This window comes from Ctenocephalides felis, unplaced genomic scaffold (genome assembly GCF_003426905.1).
Source record: "Ctenocephalides felis isolate EL2017-DRISC unplaced genomic scaffold, ASM342690v1 CF-g0.4_SCAFFOLD_01170, whole genome shotgun sequence".
In the NCBI taxonomy this organism is placed as follows: Eukaryota; Metazoa; Arthropoda; class Insecta; order Siphonaptera; family Pulicidae; genus Ctenocephalides; species Ctenocephalides felis.
The window spans coordinates 80,830,559-80,853,779 of record NW_020537324.1 but is presented as its reverse complement, the minus strand read 5'-3'; the positions used below and the strand labels follow the sequence as shown (position 1 = coordinate 80,853,779).

Sequence of the window (23,221 nt, the reverse complement as noted above, 5' to 3'; positions counted from 1 at the left end):
TTATTTAACGTTGTACATTATGCTGAAATAAATCTAGTATATGATAGTGCAATTAATTATGTTTTATTAACCCATCCCAAGAATTTTTTCCTAAGAGTTAATAAAATTTTTTTTGTATATCGAAAATTATTCAGATTTTAATTTTTTTTCTGGATAAAGTTCTATTGGGAAGTTCCAGCAATTTGCCTTAAAGCACAATAAGTGTAAGACAGATTTCATACACCACTAGTTAAAAGCAATTTCGAGATTAAAAAATAACCAAATATTAAATGTCTAACATGAAAGTCAATGCCACAATTTATAACGAAAAAACAGTAAATATATTTAGTTTTTTTCAAATCTGCAAATTACTTTTAACATTAATTATTTATTATTTTTAAATGTTATATAATAAATTTAATAATTTCTTCCTATTGTTATCTCTTAATTTAGCACTAAAGCTTTTGTCGACTTTGTTGCTTTTTTAGCACAATTTTATTGTTTTTGATAATTTTTTTATTTTTTTGTATTTTTCCTAGTTTGGTATGTATATAATTTTTCTCCTTTTTTATATTTTATATTTTTAACTTCCCGTAGGGTAGTTATATTAATGGGCCGAAAATCAAAAATGAAAATTTTTGCATTTCTCGACGTTTTGAAGGTTTCTGAACATTTTACTGGCATACCTCAATAACTAAATGGGTGTGTGTGTGTTTTGTATGTCCGCATTTTTTCGTCCACGTTTTCGGGCGCACGGATAAGCCGATTTGAATGGTTTGAAAAACATTCGATTCCTATTGATAGGGAGATGTGCTGATTAGTTTTTGGCAAAGGCAGGTCCAGCCGTTACGGAGATAAAGAGCAAAAGTTCAGAAAATAGAAATCGAGTTTTTGAGAGAACAGATCATCCGATTTGTATGATCCAAAAAACATGCAATTCGTAATGACCAGGAAAAGTGGTTATTAGTTTTTGGCAAAGGTAGTCCCAGCGGTTTCGGAGATACAGAGCTAAATTTAAAAAAAATGGCAGTTGAGAGAACTGAACGTCCAATTTAAATGATTTAAAGAACTTTCTGCTTGTTTTAACAAAATAATTGCTTTGGAAAAAAAATTTTGTTTCTAATTTGTTATTTCAAAAAATATTTTTGTAATTTTTGATTAAAAATTCAAAAAATTACCCAGGCTAAGCACAGTCTAAGCGCCACTCTGGTACAAATGTTTACCCAAGTGCGTTTATACTGTTTCTTTAAGGGAGCACTTTTCCAATTTTGTGAAAACTATTGAAAATGTGAAAAAGCCGCCAAGCTAAGGACAGTATAAGTGAAAATGTCGCACAGAATTATTTGCAAATGCGTTTAGACTGTGACTATACGGGAGCATTTTTTCAATTTTATTTAAATTAGACAACTATTTTTTTTTTGAAATTGAATTCGAAATGAAATGACGATTGTTAATGTTCTGGAGATAAACTGATTTATGATTTATGATTTACATTTGATTTTCTCAGATATAACAAGATAATGCAAAAATAATGAAAGTTGCAGTATTTGTAATAATATATTTATGAAAACATTTAATAAACCTAGATACCTTTATTACGGTACGGGAAGTTCCAGCAATTTGCCTTAATGCACGATGCCATACACCACTAGTTTTATTATCAAATGTTATTCTGTAATGTTTTTTTTAGATATTGAATTATGACACACATTAGTTATCGAAACGTTTAATTGAATAAAGAATGTTGCTATTTTAACCTTTTAATTCGATGATCGTGCTAATATATATATATATTAGGGTGGTCCTTAAAATGGTCATTTTCGAATTTCCTTGCTCCCAGGGGCTCAAATGGTTCCAAATAGATAAAAAACAATTCTCTGAAAGTTTTAGCTCTTAATATTAACATTTAGATAGAGCGCAATTCAATCAAAGTTTTGTATGGAAATAGCATGGAAAAATTTTCAAAAATTTTAAAAATGTTTTTTAGATGTAACTTAGCGAACAAATGAATTAATAAAACTCATTCATTTGTCGCTAAGTTACACCTAAAACATGTTTTTTTAATTTTCAAAATTTTTTCCATGCCCTTCCCTTCTAATTTTGATTGAATTGTGCTCTATCTAAACGTTAATATTAAGAGCTAAAACTTTCAGAGAATTGTTTTTTATCTATTTGGAACCATTTGAGCCCCTGGGAGCAAGGAAATTCGAAAATGACCATTTTAAGGACCACCCTAATATATATATATATATCTATTATCTCTTACCTTTAAGTTCTTGCTCTGCGAAAACTTATGTCCACAAATTTCGCAAACAAAAGGCGTCTCTTTATTATGTGTAGTAAAATGGCTTTTCAAATTCTCTTTGCGTTGAGAACTGTGTTTACATCCAGGATAAGGACACCGTAACAAATCTCCTGTATGAATCAATTTATGGGCTCGCAATGTCTTTGCATGTGCCGTACTGAAGCCACACTCATCACAAAGGTGCTTCATTTCCTAAAAAGGTAAGAAATATATGTATATATATATATATATATATAAATATATATATATATATATATATATATATATATATATATATTAACAAAGTCTAATAACCGGGCATAACATCAATAAAAAACATGAATTTCTTTCAAAAAATGCTTTTAAATCCATACGTTTCGGCTATAATCCTAGCCTTCATTTAGTGGAAACTAAAAATAAAATTAAAAACTAAAACAATTGAGTTGGAGTGAAAATGACAAAATAAAATAGTAAATAGTACTCACAATTAGTTAATCTTAATGTTAAATTGGAAAATTTTAATAATCCATGGTATCAAGATATAGTAATGCACTACACTATGTATTATAAACATTAAACTTGTAATTACACAATATTTTCACAAAATACTAATTTAAAAAATCACAATTGGATAGTGTGTTGTTCGTAGACTGGTTGAAGATATAATGGAGAAAGACATTTTTAAAAAATATTTTTACCAAGATTCTACACATGTGTGGAACGAATTGCGAATATTTGCGCGTCGTTTTTATTGTTTTGTGAAAAATTTGGAAATACTATCTAAATAAAAGAGATTTGTGTCGCACAGCGTGTTAAGTTCATTCCGTTTATTTATTGTCTTATTGTTATAAATAGTTAAAAAAGATCCTTCTATAATTCTTCGTTTGAATAAATTTTGTTCGAATTGTAGTACAGTCGGGTTAGAAAAGTCCATATTGTGTTTTAAAGCATAAATATGCTCCGCAATCATAGTTTTAAATTGCTTCGGATTTTTTGATTTGTTTTTATGTTGTTGAAAACGTTTCATTAAGCTCTGGCTTGTTTCTCCTATGTAAATTAAATTACAATATAGACAATTTATTTGAGAGATGAGATTTCTACGTCGTTCGATATTAAAAGGGGTTTTTGTTTTGGTAAAAATAGTACTAGTCGTTGTACTAAAATTGTTTACAAGTCGGAGTCCAGATTTATAAAAATATCGAAATTCGAATTTAATATCGAACGACTTAGAATGAAACAAACAAATCTCTTTTATTTAGATAGTATTTCCAATTTTCTCAAAAAACAATAAAAACGTCGCGCAAAGGATTCGCAATTCGTTCCGCATATGTGTATAGAATTTTGGAAAAAAATTTTATTAAAAAGTCTAAATTTCTAACTTTACTTGTTTTTGAGATATTGGCAGTGGATCTTTTTACCCACGAACTTTTAAACTCCGCTCTCCCCTAATGTTTTTTTTTTCGACTATATATTCATTTTTCGTCAGAAGCAAAATTATAAAATATTTTTCAACCGAAGAACAATAAGATTGTCATTCGAAAGTGACAAATGGTACAAGTCTTTGAGGTCCCCGACGTGAAAAGCGCGGCTCGCGCTTGAAAATATTTAATATCTTTCGATTTAACAAAGTTTCCAACAAATTGTAAAATGAATTTTGTTGCAGAGAAAAAAAGAAAAAATATGTTTTTTTTTTTGATCGATTCAAGTTGGGGTAAGGCTGAGTAAAACCTTTGTAAATATTTAAGGGTTGTTATTGTTAAGAAAATTGCAAGAACAAAAATAATACTGATCCGATCAGCACATCCGGAGATAATTAATTTACCGCAGATGATGTTCATAGAAATTGAGCAAAAAATCCATATTTCAATCGTAAATATTTACGTAAAAAAATTTTTTTCAGCAAAATCCTGAAATACGTGTCAAATGATTTTATGTATAATATCTGTAAAAAAAATTTCAGACAATTCTAAAATGTGACATTTTATTTTTTCGAAAATCCGTACGATTTGTAAAAGAATGACCCATATATATATATATATATATATATATATATATATATATATATATATCAATTATTACCTTTGAATGTATTATAAGATGACTAGTCAATCCATGTTTCCATTTGAATCCCTTTCTGCAATGCGGACAAACGAAAGGAGTCTCTTGCGAGTGTTTAGGTATGTGTTGACTCAAAGTAGTCCTGGATTGAAATCTTTGATCACACGATGTACAAAAGAAAGGCTTAGGATGATTGTGTTTTTCCAAATGCGATAAAACATCACCTACTTCTTCAAATTGCATCGAACACAAGGAACAGGTTTTTTGTGCTCGGCAGTATTTTGAAGTTTTTAAATGTTCTAGTAAAGTTTGAGGCTTGTAGCATTGGAATTTGCATTGTAAACATCTGTGGAGTTTGCATTGGGATTTTTTAGGCTCGATGTTTAATTGTTTTGTTTCATTCAAATTTTTGTTGTCGTGATTTGTAGGATTTTCTTCTCCTTGCAACGACTTGGTATTTACATCCAAAGCTTCGGTATTTTGTTTTGCCAAATGTTTTACATACAAAGGTACAACATCTTCGATATTCAAAAACGTACACAAGTCTGTTAAATGTGATAAATGCGAAGGCATTATGTCTATCAAATTTAAATACATGAAATTCAATATAGACTTTACACAAACAGCACAACTTGTAGCAATTTGATTTAAATCTATTGTCAAAGGCGAGTTGAGACAAAAATTAGAATATTTTTTATCCCCATTTTTAGATAGACATCTATTTTTAATGTATTTGCTGAAATTGATCAAAATTGCTGAATGTGCGTGGTATATAATTTTGTTTACTATTATTTTTATATCACAGAAGTCTCCTGATTTTCTTTGGTTATTTAATAATAAACCTAGTTTGCTTGGAGGGTATTTGTCATCGGGAATCGTATCACTCATTTTTAGAGAAAGTCACAGGATTTATAAAAACTAAACGATGGTGAAGAATATTCAATGCAATATTAATAAATAGCAACCAGTATTAATATACACAAATATAATATTAAATTAATAAATGTACAAAACTGAAATAAGGATAAAATATAGATTTAAATAAACAAAATAAAATTTAGGATATTTTATGATATATTAATTAATGTGTATATTATTACTGATTAAATTTATATATATTATATATATATATATATATATATATATATATAATTATATTATTTGCTAAAATACTATAAGCACTTGTGAATAAGTGATAAATATAACAAAACTAACCAAAATGCTAAATTCATATAAAATATATAGTAATATTTAAAATATCATATACAATATTAACTAACGAGTATATTAATACTGTTTGCATTATATACAAGTACAATAGTTAAATGAATTCTATAAGTTAAAAATGTTACACGAGTATCATATAAAAATAACAATCTTTTATATAACCTGTGCTTTGAATTAAATTACATTCTGCATTGAAAAAACAGAAAATTTTGCACTATATTTTAATATTGCAAAATGAATTTTATATTGCTGTTGGTTAATTTTTAAACAAATCCATACTATTTGCACAATTTTTATAAACAAATACAACATGCAATTGCTTAATACACTAAATAAATGTTTTGCTATTGATATAATTATATATATATATATATATATATATATAATTAGTTTAATAAATAAGACTTAAATACAACTAAATATAAATTTATAAATAACATTTCATATTTGAGGTTATGTTATGACAAACTGTCAAGTACTAAATGAAACAAACATATTTTATTTCTAAATTAATGATTATGATTACTGTAACAATTAATTTTGCATTTACACTTTTTACAAAGTATTTGTTAATAGTTTAATAAACTAAATTTAATATAAATTCATATATCATATAATATTTGTATGTTACAAAATTTGCCAAACAAAATTTTAAATTTAACATTTACTTACTAAATTGATGATTAAGACAACTATCACAACTTGCATTGTATTTACACTTTATATTAAGTATTTATTATTAATAAGGTGTAATTAAATTTATTATAAATATATAAATCACATATAATATTTGGGGTTATGTAACACAAACTGTCAGGTAAAACACTAAATACTCATCATTTATACTTGTTTATCTATGATAATCATATTAAATCACAATTCTAATTACTGAATTAATAATTATGATTACACTAATTTAAACTAGAACAGCAATTACATTTTATTTATTTAAATTTACAAATAAAATGTTTAAATAAAAGTGTTTCAAGAAAATGTCAACTGACACTTTGACAGTTAAATATTTCAACATGGCTGACATTTTCAATTCGATACTCGAATATAATACGTATTTATTATACTGATATTTATATAAAAACTAACTACATTATCATAAAAATAGGCAAAAAAGACATTATATAATAGTTTAAATTTATAATAAATTATACGATATGTAATAAAAATCACCTTTCAAACTTTATGTTTAAGGTTATGTTTTCAAAACTGTCAAGTTAAAATAATCAAATGTATTTAAATTCACAATTTTGATTATAATAACACCTAATTTTCAATCACCTTTATACGTTATTTAAATTTACACATTTAAAGTTATTTATATAAGTTTTTGTTGGTTTTTGTCAATACAACACGTGTAACGAATGACAACTGTCACTTTGACAGTTCAATGTTGTGACTTGGCTGTCATTCACACAAATAATTTATATTTACCAAAAATATAAATAAATTCTACTAAAAATAGCCAAAATACGAATAAATAACGTTATAAAAATAATCTACAATGGTATGTATAAATAATAAATGAATTTTATAATATTAGAAATGAAATTTTTGTTTACTAATGTGAAATATTTTATTTATCTATTTTTCAGAGTGCTCTCTTCAATTTTCAAAGTTTATTGAGCGTTATTATGCTTTTAATATGCACTTGTGCATATTTGCGGTCTTTATTTCCGAGTATTATGGACAGAAATAAAGTTGGGTTAGTATTTGCAATATACAATTAGCAATATATAACTTGCAATTTTTATTTTGTTAGCCTTTAGAAAAGGTTATCGAAGTAGACTAAAAACTCATCTTAAAGTAATAATGATATGACGAAAATATTATTCGAAATATCTTTTATTATTATTTATTTTATTTATATATTATTTTCATATCTCAGTCAGACAGGGGTATCTGGTATGAGAGATTATGAAACAATTTTATTATTTTATATATACATATCATTTGTCTAATTCATTATACGACAATATAATATTTATTATAATTAAAATATCTATTCAATCTTCAATTTCCTTATAATGTTTCTTTATTTTTGTTTTAAATTTGTTGTCATCGTTGGTCATCTTAATATCGTTTGGCAATTCATTATATATTTTACTAGCGCTCAATATGACATTTTCTCTTAAATTCTTCTTTCTAATGTGTTCAATGTGAAAATTGTTTTGTTGTCTAGTGTAGTGTTCGTGTATGTCTTGATTTGTGTCTATTGTTGTACTTATTTTAATTCTGTTATATTTCATTTTGTGTATTAATTTGCATTTCCCTATTTTTATTATGTTGTTTAGTGAATGAATATTCGTTTGTATATCATTGTATATCATATCACTCTGTATATCATTTAAGTTAGCTTTAGTTGTTTGACTCCAAGTATTTATTCCGTATAAAATTATGGAAATTATATGCACTTTTAAAATCAATATCTTATTTTTTTTCCTGAAAGAATGGATCCTTTTTAAAGCTCCTGTTAATGCCGCTATCTTCTTTTTAATTTCATTTATATGTTTTGTCCATGTTAGCTTTTCGTGTATTATAAAGCCCAAGTATTTTATATATTCCACTTCTTCTATATCTGTATCATTTATTTTAATGTTTATTTTAGTAATTTCCTTACATTTTTTTTGTTTAAAATGTATATACTTAGTTTTTCCAATGTTGATCGTTAATTTATTTTCACTTAGCCATTCAGAATATAATTTCATGTCTTTGTTAATAATTTCTTCTAATAGTTTTTTGTCTTTGTCTGCATAGACTATGGCAGTATCGTCGGCGTATAGGATGTATTTTCCCATTAATTTTGCCTCTTGAAGATTGTTTGTATAGATGAGATACAATAAAGGTCCTAGAACTGAGCCTTGTGGGACTCCACGGTTTACTTTGCGTCTGTCACTTGCCACTTTATCAACCATTGTCCTTACTTGTCTTTCAGATAGGAAATCTTTGATAATGCTAAGTGACAAACCTTCTAATCCCAGCGCTATTAGTTGCATAATTAATATATTATGATCCACCGTATCAAAGCTTATGAATATCGCTACTGTATGCTTATTCTCTTCAAGGTGCTCACTTATGGTATTAGTTAAATCCATCAATGCACCTTGAGTATGTGATTACGGTAAAAAACCATATTGATTTTTGACAATTTTTTGAATGAGAAAATCAAGTAATCTTTCTTTTATTAATTTTTCATATTTCTTGGAGAATTATTTGGATCTGTTTTGTTTCCTGTTTTAAAAACTGGTTTTATTGTAGCCATTTTAAGGCACGATGGAAATACACCACATTCTATGTATCTATTTATTAAAACAGCAAGTAGTGGAGCTATTAGATTTATTATTTTTTTAGTGATTCTTGCTGTTATCTTGTCTTCCCCAGATGCAGCGTTATTTTTCAGATTTTCAACATTTTTTTTTTATTTCTTTCTCATCTGTTAATTAAAAAATTTGGATTTTGTTTTTAGGTCTGTGCATTGATGGTTTATAGTTGCAATGATCCATTTTTTTTTGTAGTTTCACACCTATCTCAACAAAATGTTTGTTTAGATACTCCGCAATGTCTTCCTTTTCTGTAAGAAATATATTTTCATCCTTATGTTGTATTTTTTCAATATTTACTTTATATTCATTTTTATTCTTTCCTCCTCCTAATGTTTTATTTACTAGTTTCCATATTTTTCGAGAGTCACTTTCACATTTTTTTATTTCTTCTGAATAGTTTTTGGATTTAATAACATATTTCTTTGCTTCATCATTACAATCTATTAATGTTTTCTCATACAATATGAAAACAAACACACTGTTTAATTAAATCTAACTTAATCCGTTAAAACTTGCCCAATTTCATAATTATTTTATTTAAATAAATTATGAGTCACATTTCACTGTATATATATATATATATATATATATATATATATTAGCTGACCCGGCAAACGCGTTTTGCCATCAAAAATATTTTGCCGCTTTGCAGAAGTTTTTATAATATACGTGATATATTAATAATAATGTTATATTTTTATTACACAAATTTCTTTACATTTCTGATAATTAATTCCAATTATAGTGTGTCCATCATAGTGTTTTGTTTATTTTAATTTTATTTATGTCAAATAGTGAAATATTTTTTTTAATCATTGAATGAATTAGATTTTAGTCTGAATCTACGCAGTACCATTATCTGAATATATAATACTTTATATAAATATCAGATTTTTTACTTTTGCATTTAATTTAAAAATATTGAATGTCAATTTCATATATCCAATATGCACTAAATTTTTAAATGCCAAAATATTTCCTTTTTGGTCGAAATTTAATATAATATGATATATTTTATATCTATAATTTGATTACCAATATTGCCTATAACATAACTTGGAATAATTAATTTATTTGTTTCCTATTGAAGTCGTTAAAAAAATTTTTTTTGTGAAATGTCAAATTTTTGTTTATGATTAAATTCAATATGTCGCTTTTTTATTGTGCTCTCTGATTTATAAAGTTTTGATGAAGTTTTGGTATCCGAAATAATTTGGTAAGCTAATCAAATAAATATAAATTGTAAATCTATTTATATAATTATTTTCATAAAAATTGAAAAATGACATTTGACATTTTCATGTCAACATTTATTTAAATTTATAAACATTGATTTTTAATTAGATTTAAAATTATAAATTGTGATTTTAAATATAGCATTTCATCTAATTTGGATATAAATGTTTTTTTGGATATAAAAGTTTTTGAATTATATTTTTTGAACTGTCAATTTTTTTTTCAAAAATCATAAACCTTTTTTTCTCGAATTTTCCATAATTTTTGACATAAATTTTAGTGTTTTGTTTTTTTTGCCATTTTCTGTCAAAATTTTTAGAAATTTATAAAAATTATATATTTATATTTCAAATTTACTTTTCAAAATTTCCTATAACCTAAGTTGGATATATATGCACACGATGAGCCAATAAAATTTAAAATCGGTTCAGTAGTTTGGGCGTCCATCGCGAACCAACATCGTGACACGAGATTTATATATATATATACATATATATATATATATATATATATATAATATACATATTTGGTTTTATAATAAATCACATTTCTATTCCTATTTCAATTTCCAGGGCGATGGGCATCTTCTGGAAATGTGCAAGAATAGGCGAACGCAAATCGCCTTATGTGGCAGTAGTGTGTACGATAATGGCATTTCAGATACTATTTTGGTCATAGGTCCTAACATCAAATTAAAAACTGTATCTGTATATATACATGCTCGATTATATATTTTTTTATTAATATAAACTCTTACAATACTTTAGACTATAATAATAATTTTAATTCTCTAATTGTTTTTATTTTTTTTTGTTTTCAATGTACTTTAATTAATTAATTAATAACTAATACATTTCTATTTTGTATATAATATATGTTGTTTAAAAAATTTGGCAGTAAATAGCATGAATATTTATGAATATGTCTTTTAAATAAATCTGAATGTTCGTTTAGCAAATTATGGCAAAAGAATGATTGAAATATATATTTATAAATTTAAAATCTTAATCTAGTGACTTATTTTGCGAAAAGTGCTCCATGATAAATTAAAGTGCATTAAACATTTATAAAATCAGAGAATGCTAATTAAATATGAAGCTAAAGTAAATATATATTAGGGTGGTCCTTGATATGGACATTTTCGAATTTCCTTGCTCCCAAGGGCTCAAATGCTTCCAAAATAATAGAAAAAAATCTTCAAAAAGTTTTAGCTCTTAATATTAACATTTAGATAGTCCGCAATTTAATTAAAAGTTTCGTATACTCATTTTTAACTTCCCGTAGGGTAGTTCTAGTAATGGGCCAAAAATCGAAAATGAAAATTTATGCATTTCTCGACGTTTTGAAGGTTTCTGAAAATTTTTTCAAAAAATATTTTTGTAATTTTGGATTAAAAATTCAAAAAATTACCCATGCTAAGCACAGTCTAAGCGCCACTCTGGTGCAAATGTTTAGCCAAGTTCGTTTAGACTGTTTATGCACTGGAGCACTTTTCCAATTTTGTGAAAACTGTTGAAAAATGTGAAAATGCCGCCAAGCTAAGCACAGTGTAAGTGAAATTGCCGCACAGAATTATTTGCAACTGCGTTTAGACTGTGACTACACGGGAGCACTTTTTCAATTTTGTGTAAAATAGACAACTATTTTTTTTTTTTGAAATTGAATTCGAAATGAAATGACGATTGTTAATGTTCTGGAGATTAATTGATTTATGATTTTAAGATAGCAAAAATAATAAAAGTTACAGTATTTATATTATAAAATATTATAACACTTAAAAATATTTATAAAATATTTAACCTGTAATTAAATTCACGTGGATTGTTTAACGAAATATTTAAATTAATTTTGCAGCAAAATATTTATTAAATTATCAGTAATAAATTGCCATCAAAATTACAAGTCCGCTATCACAGATGGCGCAAGAATTATACTTAACAATAAATATACAAAACTTTTAATTGAATTGCGAAGTATCTAAATATTAATATTAAGAGCTAAAACTTTTAGAGGATTAGTTTCTATTAATTTAAAAGCATTTGAGCACTTGGGAACAAAGAAATTCGAAAATGTCCATATTAAGGACCACCCTATATATATTTAAATCGATATATTTACAAATATACATTTAATTTTCAGCTCAGTAAACAAACTGAAGTACAGATTTATGTTTCGAAAAATATCAGCCATACATAAACAGTTACATTTTACTTTAATAAATTACTTTAATGATACAAAAAAAAATTGTTTAAATGCAATAATAAACTATACGATTCATTTCTACTTATGGCATTTCTTTTCCATACCCTGTATAAAGTTAACTTATAATAATTTAAAACAAATACAAAGTAAATAAAATTATATATACAAAAATATTGTATGGTTATTCTTATAATATACACATGATTATTAAAATAATTGAGAATATTATATACTAGTAATATCGTACAATATTTAAAAAAAAAAGTCAGCATTGTAATAGAAAATATGCATAATATTGGTAATTGACTGTATGTTTAGAATATATATAATAATATTTTACATTAATACATATTTTTTAGGTATTAATAAAATAAAAGGTTAAAACAAATAAAGAAGCTATTTATCATGCACATTGTCTAAGTAATTGTCATTCTCGACTTATTAATTAATATCAAAAGGTGTATTATATATATATATATATATATATATATATATATATATATTTGTAATATTTTTGCAGCCCAATCGTCGAATTAAAAAAAAGATTAAATAACAAAATTATTGATTCCATTAAACGTTTCGACACTTGATGTGTGTCATCATTCAGTAATCTAAAAAACATATAACATAAATACAAAGTTGATGATAAATATAAATTATGATGTAAAATTGATTGAACACGTGAAAGTTCCCAATATACATAAAATGAGGGTAAATCAACATATATATAATTCTAGAAACCCAAATCAATTCAAAACGATGCTTTCAGAACATATGATAAACCTGAACCACACTTTTAACATGTCAAATCCTTCCATCCTTTACATTGAAAAAAATTGTGACCTTAGAAAGATAGTTGAGTCTTTAATTATATCCCTTAATACTTTTAGTGTCAAAAAACGTAATTCCTCTCATCTCTTACATGACAGTTACAAAGTCATCATTAATTTCATGTAAAGTAATTCTATACAGTTTTAGAATCTTTCTTTCGTTATATTTCTTCCCTGTTTCTCTTTCCCCTTTCGTCTCTCACAACCCCCTCCCACTCCTTCACTACACTTGTTTTGTAACCTTGATCAGTGTCCACAATGCACCGCTATCAATAACATTAAATATAGGAGGGCAATATGCGCTCCTTCAATTTCTCGTTTGTTAATATAAAGTATATTATTATTTTTACACAAATTTAGTGTTCAATCAATTTTACATCATAATTAATTTTTTCTGTTGATTTTCCTGGTTTGGTATGTATAATTTCCTCCTTTTTATATATTTATATTTAACATCAACTTTGTATTTATGGTATATGTTTTTTAGATTACTAAATGATGACACACATCAAGTGTCGAAACGTTTAATGGAATTAATAATTTTGTTATTTAATCTTTTTTTAATTCGACGATTGGACTGCAAAAATATTACAATATATATATATATATATATATATATATATATATATATTAGGTTGTCAAATATCTCCCTTCCGCCTTTTTGTATTATAAATCAAGAGCAAAAAAGCGGAAGGGAGATATTTGACAACCTAATATATATATATATATATATATATATATATATTTATATTCTACATATAATATGTATTTAAATATATATATTTTATTTATATAAGTGATTTTTGGACAACAAATAATTTGCATTCATGTATTCTCAACTAAAAAGATTCATTTATATTCAAAGATTTGTGTTAATCTTTCTTTGTTTCAAAATGTTAATACACAACTGTTGAAATATTTATTGTTGAAAATTAATATATGTAATATTAAACAAATGTTGAATTCACACATTTTACAATTGCACCTTGAAATAATAAAATATTCAATCAAAATTTTTTTTACTACTTCACTAAATTATTACTTTATTAAATTATTCGTTGTCAAAAATCAACAATAAGATCTGATATATGTATATATAATAAAAATTATATATATATACGTATATTTCCAATAAATGGCTTTCTAATGGCACTAGATTTTGTTATTTTCTATCCGATAAATTCCTAATATTAGACAATATCTATTATGCTGGTAATAAAAACGAGTAAAAAAATCATACACTATTATTAATAAGAAAAGTACAAAAAAATGAGAGGATTATATGAGATTTTGCTTTAAGGAAATTATATTACAGTACTTCTACCAGATCACATATAATAAGTCTTTGTTGTCGTTGTTAATTTTATAAAACAAATATAATGAAGTTTGAATTCATATTAGTCCAAATTATATATATATATATATATATATATATATATATATATCTTGATATGATTTTCAGCCAGTCGTCGAATTACAAGAAACAAATAAATACAAACTATTTATTTAAAATATACGTTTCGACACGAATTGTGTATCATCATTCAACAATTCTTTCTTAACAGTATCTAAAAAAAATTTTACAAAGATTTGTTAAAAAAATAAACTTAATTTTAATTCAAAATAATTAAAAAAATATACATACTACAATCTAAAAAAAATTTCACAAAGATTTTTTTCATGTGGTTTCTCGTTGGCGTTGCAGTCGTTGCGTACAAAACTACATTACATGAAGTTCAGTTTTAAAAATCAAAAGAAAAACATGTTTCAGTTAATATTGTTAGTTTATATATTTATTTTATTTTTAATGCATATGTAATTATTTTATAAAACAATGTGTTTTTTTTGTGTGTTATTTCTTCCTGGTGTGGTATGTATATTTTTTAATTATTTTAAATATAAAATTAAGTTTATTTTTTAAACAAATCTTTGTAAATTTTTTTTTAGATTCTGTTAAAGAATTGCTGAATGATGACACACAATCCGTGTCGAAACGTATATTTTAAATAAATTTTTTGTATTTAGTTGTTTTTTTTATTTCGACGACTGGCTGAAAATCATATCAAGATATATATATATATATATATATATATATATATAATAAAATTGTTTCTTGGGCATCCATCCAGTAATTAAAAAACAGTTTTAAAGAAAAATGTTTTTATTTATAGAGAACATACGTTTCGGGTCTTGATTTGACCCATCTTCAGTGCTACAATTAAATAATTCACGGTTACAAATTAAAACAATATAAAAAATACATAATTAACAGACAAAAATAAGTAAAACAATGTATATGAAAAGTATATATGAAAAACAACCATAAAATAAACAAATGTAAAGAAACTCACCATATAAATAAACTTTGAAAAATAACACAAAAACACACAAAACTGCACGAAAAAAAATAAATATGAAATAAAAAGTTGGTAAAACGTCGAGTTATGAAAAATTTAAAAAAAAATTGTAAATTTAAAATAAATGATATATTTTGTTATAAATAAATATATTTTTTATTATATTATTTATATATTATTATATATTTATATTTATTTATAACAAAATATATCATTTATTCTAAAATTTACAATTTTTTTTTAAATTTTTCATTGTTTTACTTATTTTTGTCTGTTAATTATGTATTTTTAATATTGCTTTAATTTGTAACCCTGAATTATTTAATTGTAGCACTGAAGATGGGTCAAATCAAGACCCGAAACGTATGTTTTCTATAAATAATAACATTTTTCTTTAAAACTGTTTTTTAATTACTGGATGGATGCCCAAGAAACAATTTTATTATATTATTTCACCATCTGAAGGAAAATCTCTCGCTTTATATATATATATATATATATATATATATATATATATATATATATATATTATATATTATATATACACCTAAGTCTGTTTTTACACGGTCTTTTTGTACACGATTTTGATATAACACGGTTTGAAAATTGAATATTTTTAATTTTTTACACGATTTTATTCCATTTAGCACGATTTGAAATTGTATGCACTTATATTTTTTTTGTCAAATTAAATTTTTGCGAAGTATGTTCATATCACAAAAAAGTATTTACGAAAGAAAAAAGTCTGAAACCATCGATAGTATCGATAGTTTGCGAACACTAGCTTAAAGATTTAAGTGAATTTCCCTTTAGCGCGTACAAACAATTATTATTATTATTATTATATTATTATATTACTTTTAAGATTAGAGTGCATATCTTTTTTATCATTAATTACTATGCTTGTGAAAATAAGCGTTATATATTTGATTTAATATAATAAACATGAAATCTTGTTCTTAAAAATTCTTGTTTTTCACTAATTTTAATAGGTTTTAGAGATTAGGAACAAATCACCCATTTTTGTATAAGATCAATGTCTTTTTTTACACGTTTTTTTTTTACACGGCTTCTTCTGGAACCAGTCTACCGTGCAAAAACAGACTTAGGTGTACATCAAATAAAAATTGTAAACATTTATCAAATCACTTCTTAAAAATCGATCACGTGATCAACAAACAATTTTTCGAAGTTGTCTATATCATATTATTTGATGTTTTAACCTGAAGATTTTTACTCAATTTGACTATTATAAATGTTGAAATATGTATTCACGATAAACTGATCGATTTGTTACTAGTTGCTACATTGTCTTTTCTCTTCGCCACTAATGACTTCGGATCTAGTCTTTCTTTTTCTAAAATTATAAGCCGATACAAATTGTGTTGCAGTTGGAACATCTTGTTCATCTGCAGAACCACTTGCACCTTTTGTCGAAACGTCTGGGTCGGAGTCAAAATTACCTAAACTGGTGTCAGTTGTATTTTCATCTTTGGTAGACTTAGTACTACTATCGCGATTTGTAAAACTTGATCGTGGTTTATCTAAAACTTGATCTGTCGATGTATCCGTTGGGAAATTGTAGTACGAAACACTCGGCGATAGATTTATGGTATCGAGAAAATCAGATTTATCGTAGTTGTTATTAGATTCTCGATCATTTGTTTCTAAAACGTCGCCAGATAAATCATCAGTTTCAGAGTCAGATTCATCTGAATCTGATACCTCATCTGTCGACGTATCAGTTGTGGTATAATCAAAAGACAAATCGCTAGATCTGTCAGTATCATAACTACTTGTTGTGGTCGTTGTCGTAACACTCGGGGATAAATCTACGGTATCAACAAAATCAGTTTCCGAAAAACTATCATCCAACTCGTCGGTCAACACAAAAGTCTCATCCCTAACTTTGGGTGATACTTCATAAGACGTAGAAGTCATCACCTCCGATACAGAAACATCACTTACATCCGAATTCAAAGTGGCTTTTGCTGTATTATAACTACAAGTTGAACCGGTTGTCGATTCATCACTACTACTGTCCATTATAAATTGTGTAATATAAAAAATTATCATAAATTTGGATACGAAACAAAACGAATAATTATTATAATTAATTTACCAGTTGTTGAGTGGATTAAGTCTTCTATTACGTGCTGGCAATCATTTGCAAGTACTTGTGTTTGTGTTTGGTGAGCATATCGGTGACTGTGACCAGTCGTTTGATGTTTGGTTGGGTCCTGGCCAAAGCTTGGAGATCGGACAGATGTGAAACGCAAATGTGGTGGAGTGTTGCTAATTCTTTGCCTGAAAATAAAGAAAAAAATGGTAGGTAAGTTCTATTTTTTTCATAATCAGATTTTGTCATTAATTTTTGAACTTAAACTTCTAATTCGACTTGCAAAACGGTTGTAAAGTGACCAAGCGGAAATTGCCTGATCCACAATGCTATAAAGAGTCTGAAAATGTTCTAGATGGTTTTGAAAATGTTCTAGATGGTTTTGAAAATGTTCTAGATAGTCTTGCAAATGTTTTAGATTATTTTTAAAATGACAATTCAGTCATGCAAATGTCCTAATTTGTCTAAAAATCTTCGATTTTGTCTAAAAATGCCCTAGATCGCCTTGAAAATGTTCTAGATTCTTCTACAAAAGTTCTAGCTTATCCTGAAGAAGTTCTAGATTGTTTCAAAACGTTCTAGATTATCTGAAAATATTCAAGACAGTCTGAAAATGTTCTATATTGTCTGGAAATGTTCCATATGTCTTGCAAATGTTCTAGATTGTTTTGAAAATATTTTGGATTGTCCTAAAAATGTTCTAGATTGTTTTGAAAATATTCTAGATAGTCTAAAAATGTTTAGATTGTCTTTAAATGTTCTGGATTATCTTGAAAATGTTCTATATTGTGTTAAAAATGTTCTAAATTGTTTTGAAAATGTTATAGATATATGTAGTCTAAAAATGTTCTAAATTGTCTTGCAAATGTTCTAAATTATCTAAAAATGTCCTTCATTATCTTGCAAATGTTCTGAAATGTCTTAAAAATGTTCTAGATTCTCCCGAAGAAGTTCTAGATTGTTTTGAAAATGTCCTATATAATCTTGCAAATGTTCTGTATTGTCTAAAAATGTTCTGCATTGTTTAAAAAACTCTAAATTGTTTGAAAACGTTCTAGATAGTCTTGAAAATGTTCTAAATTGTCTAAAAATGTCATCAATTTTCTTGAAAATGTTCTATATAATCTTGCAAATATTCTATATAGTTTTGCACATGTTTTAGATTGTCTTAAAAATGTTCTAGATTGTTTTGAAAAAGTTCTAGATTCTCCTGAAGAATTTCTAGATTATTTAGAAAATGTTTTATATAAACTTGCAGATGTTCTATATTGTCTAAAAATGTTCTGCATTGTTTAAAATATTCTACATAGTCTAACAATGTTTTGAATTGTTAGAAAACGTTCCAGATTGCCCTAAAAATGATCCAAATTGTCTTAAAAATGTTCTAGATTGTCCTAAAGAAGTTCTAGATTATTTTGAAAATGTTCGAAATTGTCGAAACATGCCCTAAATTGTCTTGCAAATGTTCTAGATAGCCTTGAAAATATTCTATATTTTCTGAAAATGTTCTAGATAGCCTTGAAAATGTTCTATATTTTCTGAGAATGTTCTAAATTGTCTAAACATGTTTCAGTTAGTCTGAAAATGCTCTATATGGTCTTGAAAATATTCTAAATGTTCTGTCTGATTGTCTTGAAAATGTTTTATATGGTCCTGAAAATATTCTAAAGATTCTGTTTTAGATTGTTTTGAAAATGTTCTAGATCGTCTAGAAAATCTTCTAGGTTGCCTTGAAAATGTTCTAAATTGTTCTATATTGTCTTAAAAATGTTCTGGATAACCTTGAAAATGTTTTAGATTATCCTAAAAATGTTCTAGATAATCTGAAAATATTTTAGATTATCCCGAAGAAGTTCTAGATTGTTTTGAAAATGTTCTAGATAACCTTGAAAATGTTTTAGATTATCCTAAAAATGTTCTAGACAGTCAGAAAATGTTTAGATTGTCTTTGAATGTTCTAGATTATCTTGAAAATGTTCTATATTGTCTTAAAAATGAAAATTATCCTGAGGAAGTTCTAGATTGTTTTGAAAATATTCTAGATAGTCTGAAAATGTTTAGATTGTGTTCAAATGTTCTAGATTGTTTTAAAAATAGTATAGATAGTCAGAAACTATTCTAAATACTTTCGAAAATCTTTTAGATAGTCTGAAAATGTTCTAGATCGTCTTGAAAATGTTCTAGGTTGCCTTGAAAAAGTGCTCGATAGCCTTAAAAATGTTCTAAATTCTTCTATATTGTCTTGAAAATGTTCTGGATAGCCTTGAAAATGTTCTAAATTATTTTGAAAATGTTCTAGATAGCCTGAAATTCTAAATTTTCTAAAAATGTTCTAGATTGTCTTAAAAATGTTCTAGATTGTTTGAAACCGTTCTAGACCATCTGAAAATATTCTAGTTAGTCTGAAAATATTCTAGAATGTCTTGAAAAAGTTCTTCATTTTTTTGAAAATGTCCTAAATTGTCTTGCAAATGTTCTAAATTGTCTAAACATGTTCTGCATCGTTTAAAAATATTCTACATCGTCTAAAAATGTTCTAAATTGTTGGAAAACGTTCTAAATTGTCTGAAAATGTTCTAGAATGTTTAAAAATGTTCTAGATAATTTTCAAATGTTCCAGACAATTGAAACATATTCTAGATCTTCTACAATAGCTTGAGTTCTAGATTGTCTGAAAGTGTTCCAGATAATTAGACATTGTTCTATCTAGATTGTTTGATACTTTTCTAAATACTCAGAAATCGATTCTGTGAAAATGTTGCAAATTGCTTGAAAAAATCTAACTGGAAACACCATTATAGCAGTTTTTTTTAAAATAGTGAAATAATAGAACTCAAACATTTCGCTTGGTACTTATTTAATAGGTTGTCAAATATCTCCCTTCCGCTTTTTTGCTCTTTATTCAAAAGACAAAAAGGCGGAAGGGAGATATTTGACAACCTATTACTTGGATATTTCCCCATTCGATTTGGAAATGATAATTAAAGGACGGGATGAATTATGTATTGGCAATTAATCAATATTTATAAAGATAGAAGTCTTAAAGAAATATAATAAGTTAACTATTTTTATTATCATTATTATCTCGTACCTGTTTCACCATGATTTTGTGAGTGCATATCCTGTCCTGATGTTCCTGGATGATTCGGATCACCAATAGCTGAGAGCTGATCGAGGAACACGACCATTCGTTCTTTGTTTTTCAAAATGAACGGATTTACTACTTCCATGTAAGGTTCCTTGAAAAAAAATCAAACTAGTTGGTATTGGTATTTTGCCTTGAGGCAAGTTACATAAACCTCCCGATATGTGTTATTAATCGACTTAATCAATTAAAAATTAATTAATTTATGAGCAATTAAAAGTATACCGAGTGGATTTATTACACATCATTGAAAACGAACGAACACGTCAACTCGAAGTATTTTCTAAAAGCAAGTTTTCTAAAATCAACAATTTTTATAATTGAACCAGTTTCCAAGTAAGACTTTCATGGTTTAGTATGTTCATTAAGACCAAGTACTCTATCGTTATAAAAATAAATCGTCTAATTTTAATTTTAACAAACGTCAAAAAAACTATACTCATTTTCTCAAACTTTGATGAATTTTTAAAATTAAACTACTTGTCGTAAGGCCGTAATATTTCAGTAAGTTCTATAGGACCATGATATAATTGCCAAAAAAGTTCCATAAAAATCGGCTCCAATTTTTTTTCAACAGTTAATTACAAGAAAACGGCTCAGTAGATTTTTACCTAAAACTAATCAGTACCATTCCCAACTAATATCTTTCGAACAGCTTTCGATTTTTTAAAATCGATTCGGTAGTTTGAGCTTAAATGTGGACGAAAAGTTTAACACTTTTTTTAGAAATTACAAAGAAACGGCATGGCAGATCGTCGCACAAAACTGACAAACGATAGTCCTCATCGAGATACATCAAATGGCTTTTAAATTTCTGAAATCGGTTCAGGCGTTTTTGAGCAAACGTCGATGAAAGTTGTAATTTTGACAAATGCCAAAAAAACGATAAAAATTTTTGCAAACTTTGACGAATTCTTAAAGTTAAACGAATTGTCATAGGGCCATAATATTTTAGTATAAATTTTTTTAACACTTCATTACAAGAAAACTGCCCGGCCTATCTCTACCAAAAACTAATCAGCACGATTCGCAACCAATATCTTTCGAACGGTTTTTGAATTTTCAAAATCGATTCAGAATTGCGAGCTAAAACGTGAACGAAAATTTTTTCACTTTTCTGAGATTTACAAAGAAATGGCTCGGTCCAGAAATGGCTTTTAAATTTTTGAAATCGGTCCAGCCGGTTTTGAGAAAACGTCGATTTACGGCAAAAAATCTGTTTACACACACGCACACATACTTTTTCCAAATTTGGTCTCATTCGATTCAGAATAGCTTGAAACGTCGAGAAAACATAAAATTAGCGAAATAATATTTACAAACTTAATAAATTTTTTGCAAGACATTTATATGATATCAAATGTATATTCTATTTAACTATTATGAATTATTTGTTATATTGTTTCTGTGTATAGAAATGTAAAGGTAAGTGGTATTTTATCTATTGTGTTATCAGTTACTGATAAAACTGCAATTATCATATACATATCACATAAACTTTACAAAAAAAATTACTTTGCTTTCTAAAAACAATATATATATATATATATATATATATATATATATATATGTGTGTGTGTGTGTGTGTGAATCCAACTACCTTTACTAAAACAGTTTAATTCAAAGCCTCTTTAATCAAACATTATTTAAAGTCCTAAAGTTATTTTAGAAGTGAATCGCAAAATTGCCAATCAAAACCTCTCCAACAAGAAATTATTCCCTCAGACTGATAAGTATAACACCATGATAATATACATTTACACTGTTATACTCTTTTGCAAAAGCCTTAATTCTAGATTAGAATTAACTGTAATTGGCTCTGATTAAAAATGCAATATTTTTTTACCTTTCCACCAAATTCGACAAGATTTGCCAAGTTCTGCAAACATTTGGCGACCATAATCAGGGATCTGGTGGAATGATGCGGTGGAGTTTCGCTGACCAGGCCGAATTGACGAGGATTTAATAATGCAGGACAAAGGAGTCTCAGAAAAATAAAACCTGAAAAAAAAGAAATAGAACAAACAATTTTATAAAAATGAACACGTTATAGAACATTCAACTTCAAGTAAAAGTTAGAATAGAACAAAAGATAAAAATGATAAAATTGATATTCGAAGATGTTTTAACAATCCTAAAGAAAACACAAAAAACAACAAAACACAAATTCAATCAAAGGGTCTGAGCGTGTTTCCATACAGAATTAGCCCCACCCTGGTATTTAAATAATTTTGATGCCATTTTATAGGTATTTTCGAGAAAATTCGATATACCAAATTTCAATCCGTAGCTCATCATTTGGCCGAGATATCAGTGAAAACGTGTAAAGTGGCAACCTTTTTTTCAAACTCACTTTTTGTCGGAAATATGAGAGATATCGAAAACTGTTAACGTCATTCTATTTATACTGATCTTGTCTATGTTGTTCATAACAAATAATGTGAAAAAA

At 26.4% G+C, this 23,221-nt stretch overlaps 4 protein-coding genes across 4 annotated transcripts in view; 1 reads left to right on the top strand and 3 right to left on the bottom strand.

Annotated features, from left to right (window-relative positions):
- Positions 1-4: 4 nt before the first annotated feature.
- Positions 5-4,894, bottom strand: LOC113367751 (gastrula zinc finger protein XlCGF7.1). Its single transcript, XM_026609331.1, has 3 exons — positions 4,343-4,894; positions 2,246-2,476; positions 5-22 (listed from the first exon to the last, which is right to left on the bottom strand). Exons 1-3 carry the CDS (start codon positions 4,892-4,894, stop codon positions 5-7), a joined length of 801 nt encoding a protein of 266 aa, XP_026465116.1.
- A 2,032-nt stretch (positions 4,895-6,926) lies between these two features.
- Positions 6,927-10,797, top strand: LOC113368047 (protein kish-A). Its single transcript, XM_026609610.1, has 3 exons — positions 6,927-7,067; positions 7,156-7,265; positions 10,692-10,797. Exons 1-3 carry the CDS (start codon positions 7,065-7,067, stop codon positions 10,795-10,797), a joined length of 219 nt encoding a protein of 72 aa, XP_026465395.1. The 5' UTR covers positions 6,927-7,064.
- A 6,007-nt stretch (positions 10,798-16,804) lies between these two features.
- On the bottom strand, positions 16,805-17,554 carry LOC113367750 (clumping factor A-like). The gene has a single exon (XM_026609329.1). The coding sequence runs from the start codon at positions 17,552-17,554 to the stop codon at positions 16,805-16,807; it is 750 nt and encodes a 249-aa protein (XP_026465114.1).
- LOC113365696 (ras GTPase-activating protein 1) overlaps positions 17,492-23,221 on the bottom strand; it is a 58,420-nt gene continuing 52,690 nt past the window's right edge. Inside the window, exons 19-21 of the mRNA XM_026607218.1 lie at positions 20,719-20,866; positions 17,631-17,815; positions 17,492-17,546 (exon numbers count right to left, since the gene is read on the bottom strand). Of these exons, the coding sequence (XP_026463003.1) occupies positions 17,658-17,815; positions 20,719-20,866 (306 nt within the window). The 3' untranslated portion in view covers positions 17,492-17,546; positions 17,631-17,657. The remainder of the gene's footprint in view (positions 17,547-17,630; positions 17,816-20,718; positions 20,867-23,221) is intronic.

What these genes read in the sequence shown, in the direction of transcription:
- LOC113367751 (XM_026609331.1), bottom strand. Translation starts at nt 4,894, where the DNA reads ATGCCTTCGCATTTATCACATTTAACAGACTTGTGTACGTTTTTGAAT. An exon ending in ATCTTATAATACATTCAAAG is followed by an intron (nt 2,477 to 4,342) that starts GTAATAATTGAT and finishes TTACCTTTTTAG; the next exon opens with GAAATGAAGCACCTTTGTGA.
- LOC113368047 (XM_026609610.1), top strand. An exon ending in ATGGACAGAAATAAAGTTGG is followed by an intron (nt 7,266 to 10,691) that starts GTTAGTATTTGC and finishes TTCAATTTCCAG; the next exon opens with GGCGATGGGCATCTTCTGGA.
- LOC113367750 (XM_026609329.1), bottom strand. Translation starts at nt 17,554, where the DNA reads ATGGACAGTAGTAGTGATGAATCGACAACCGGTTCAACTTGTAGTTAT.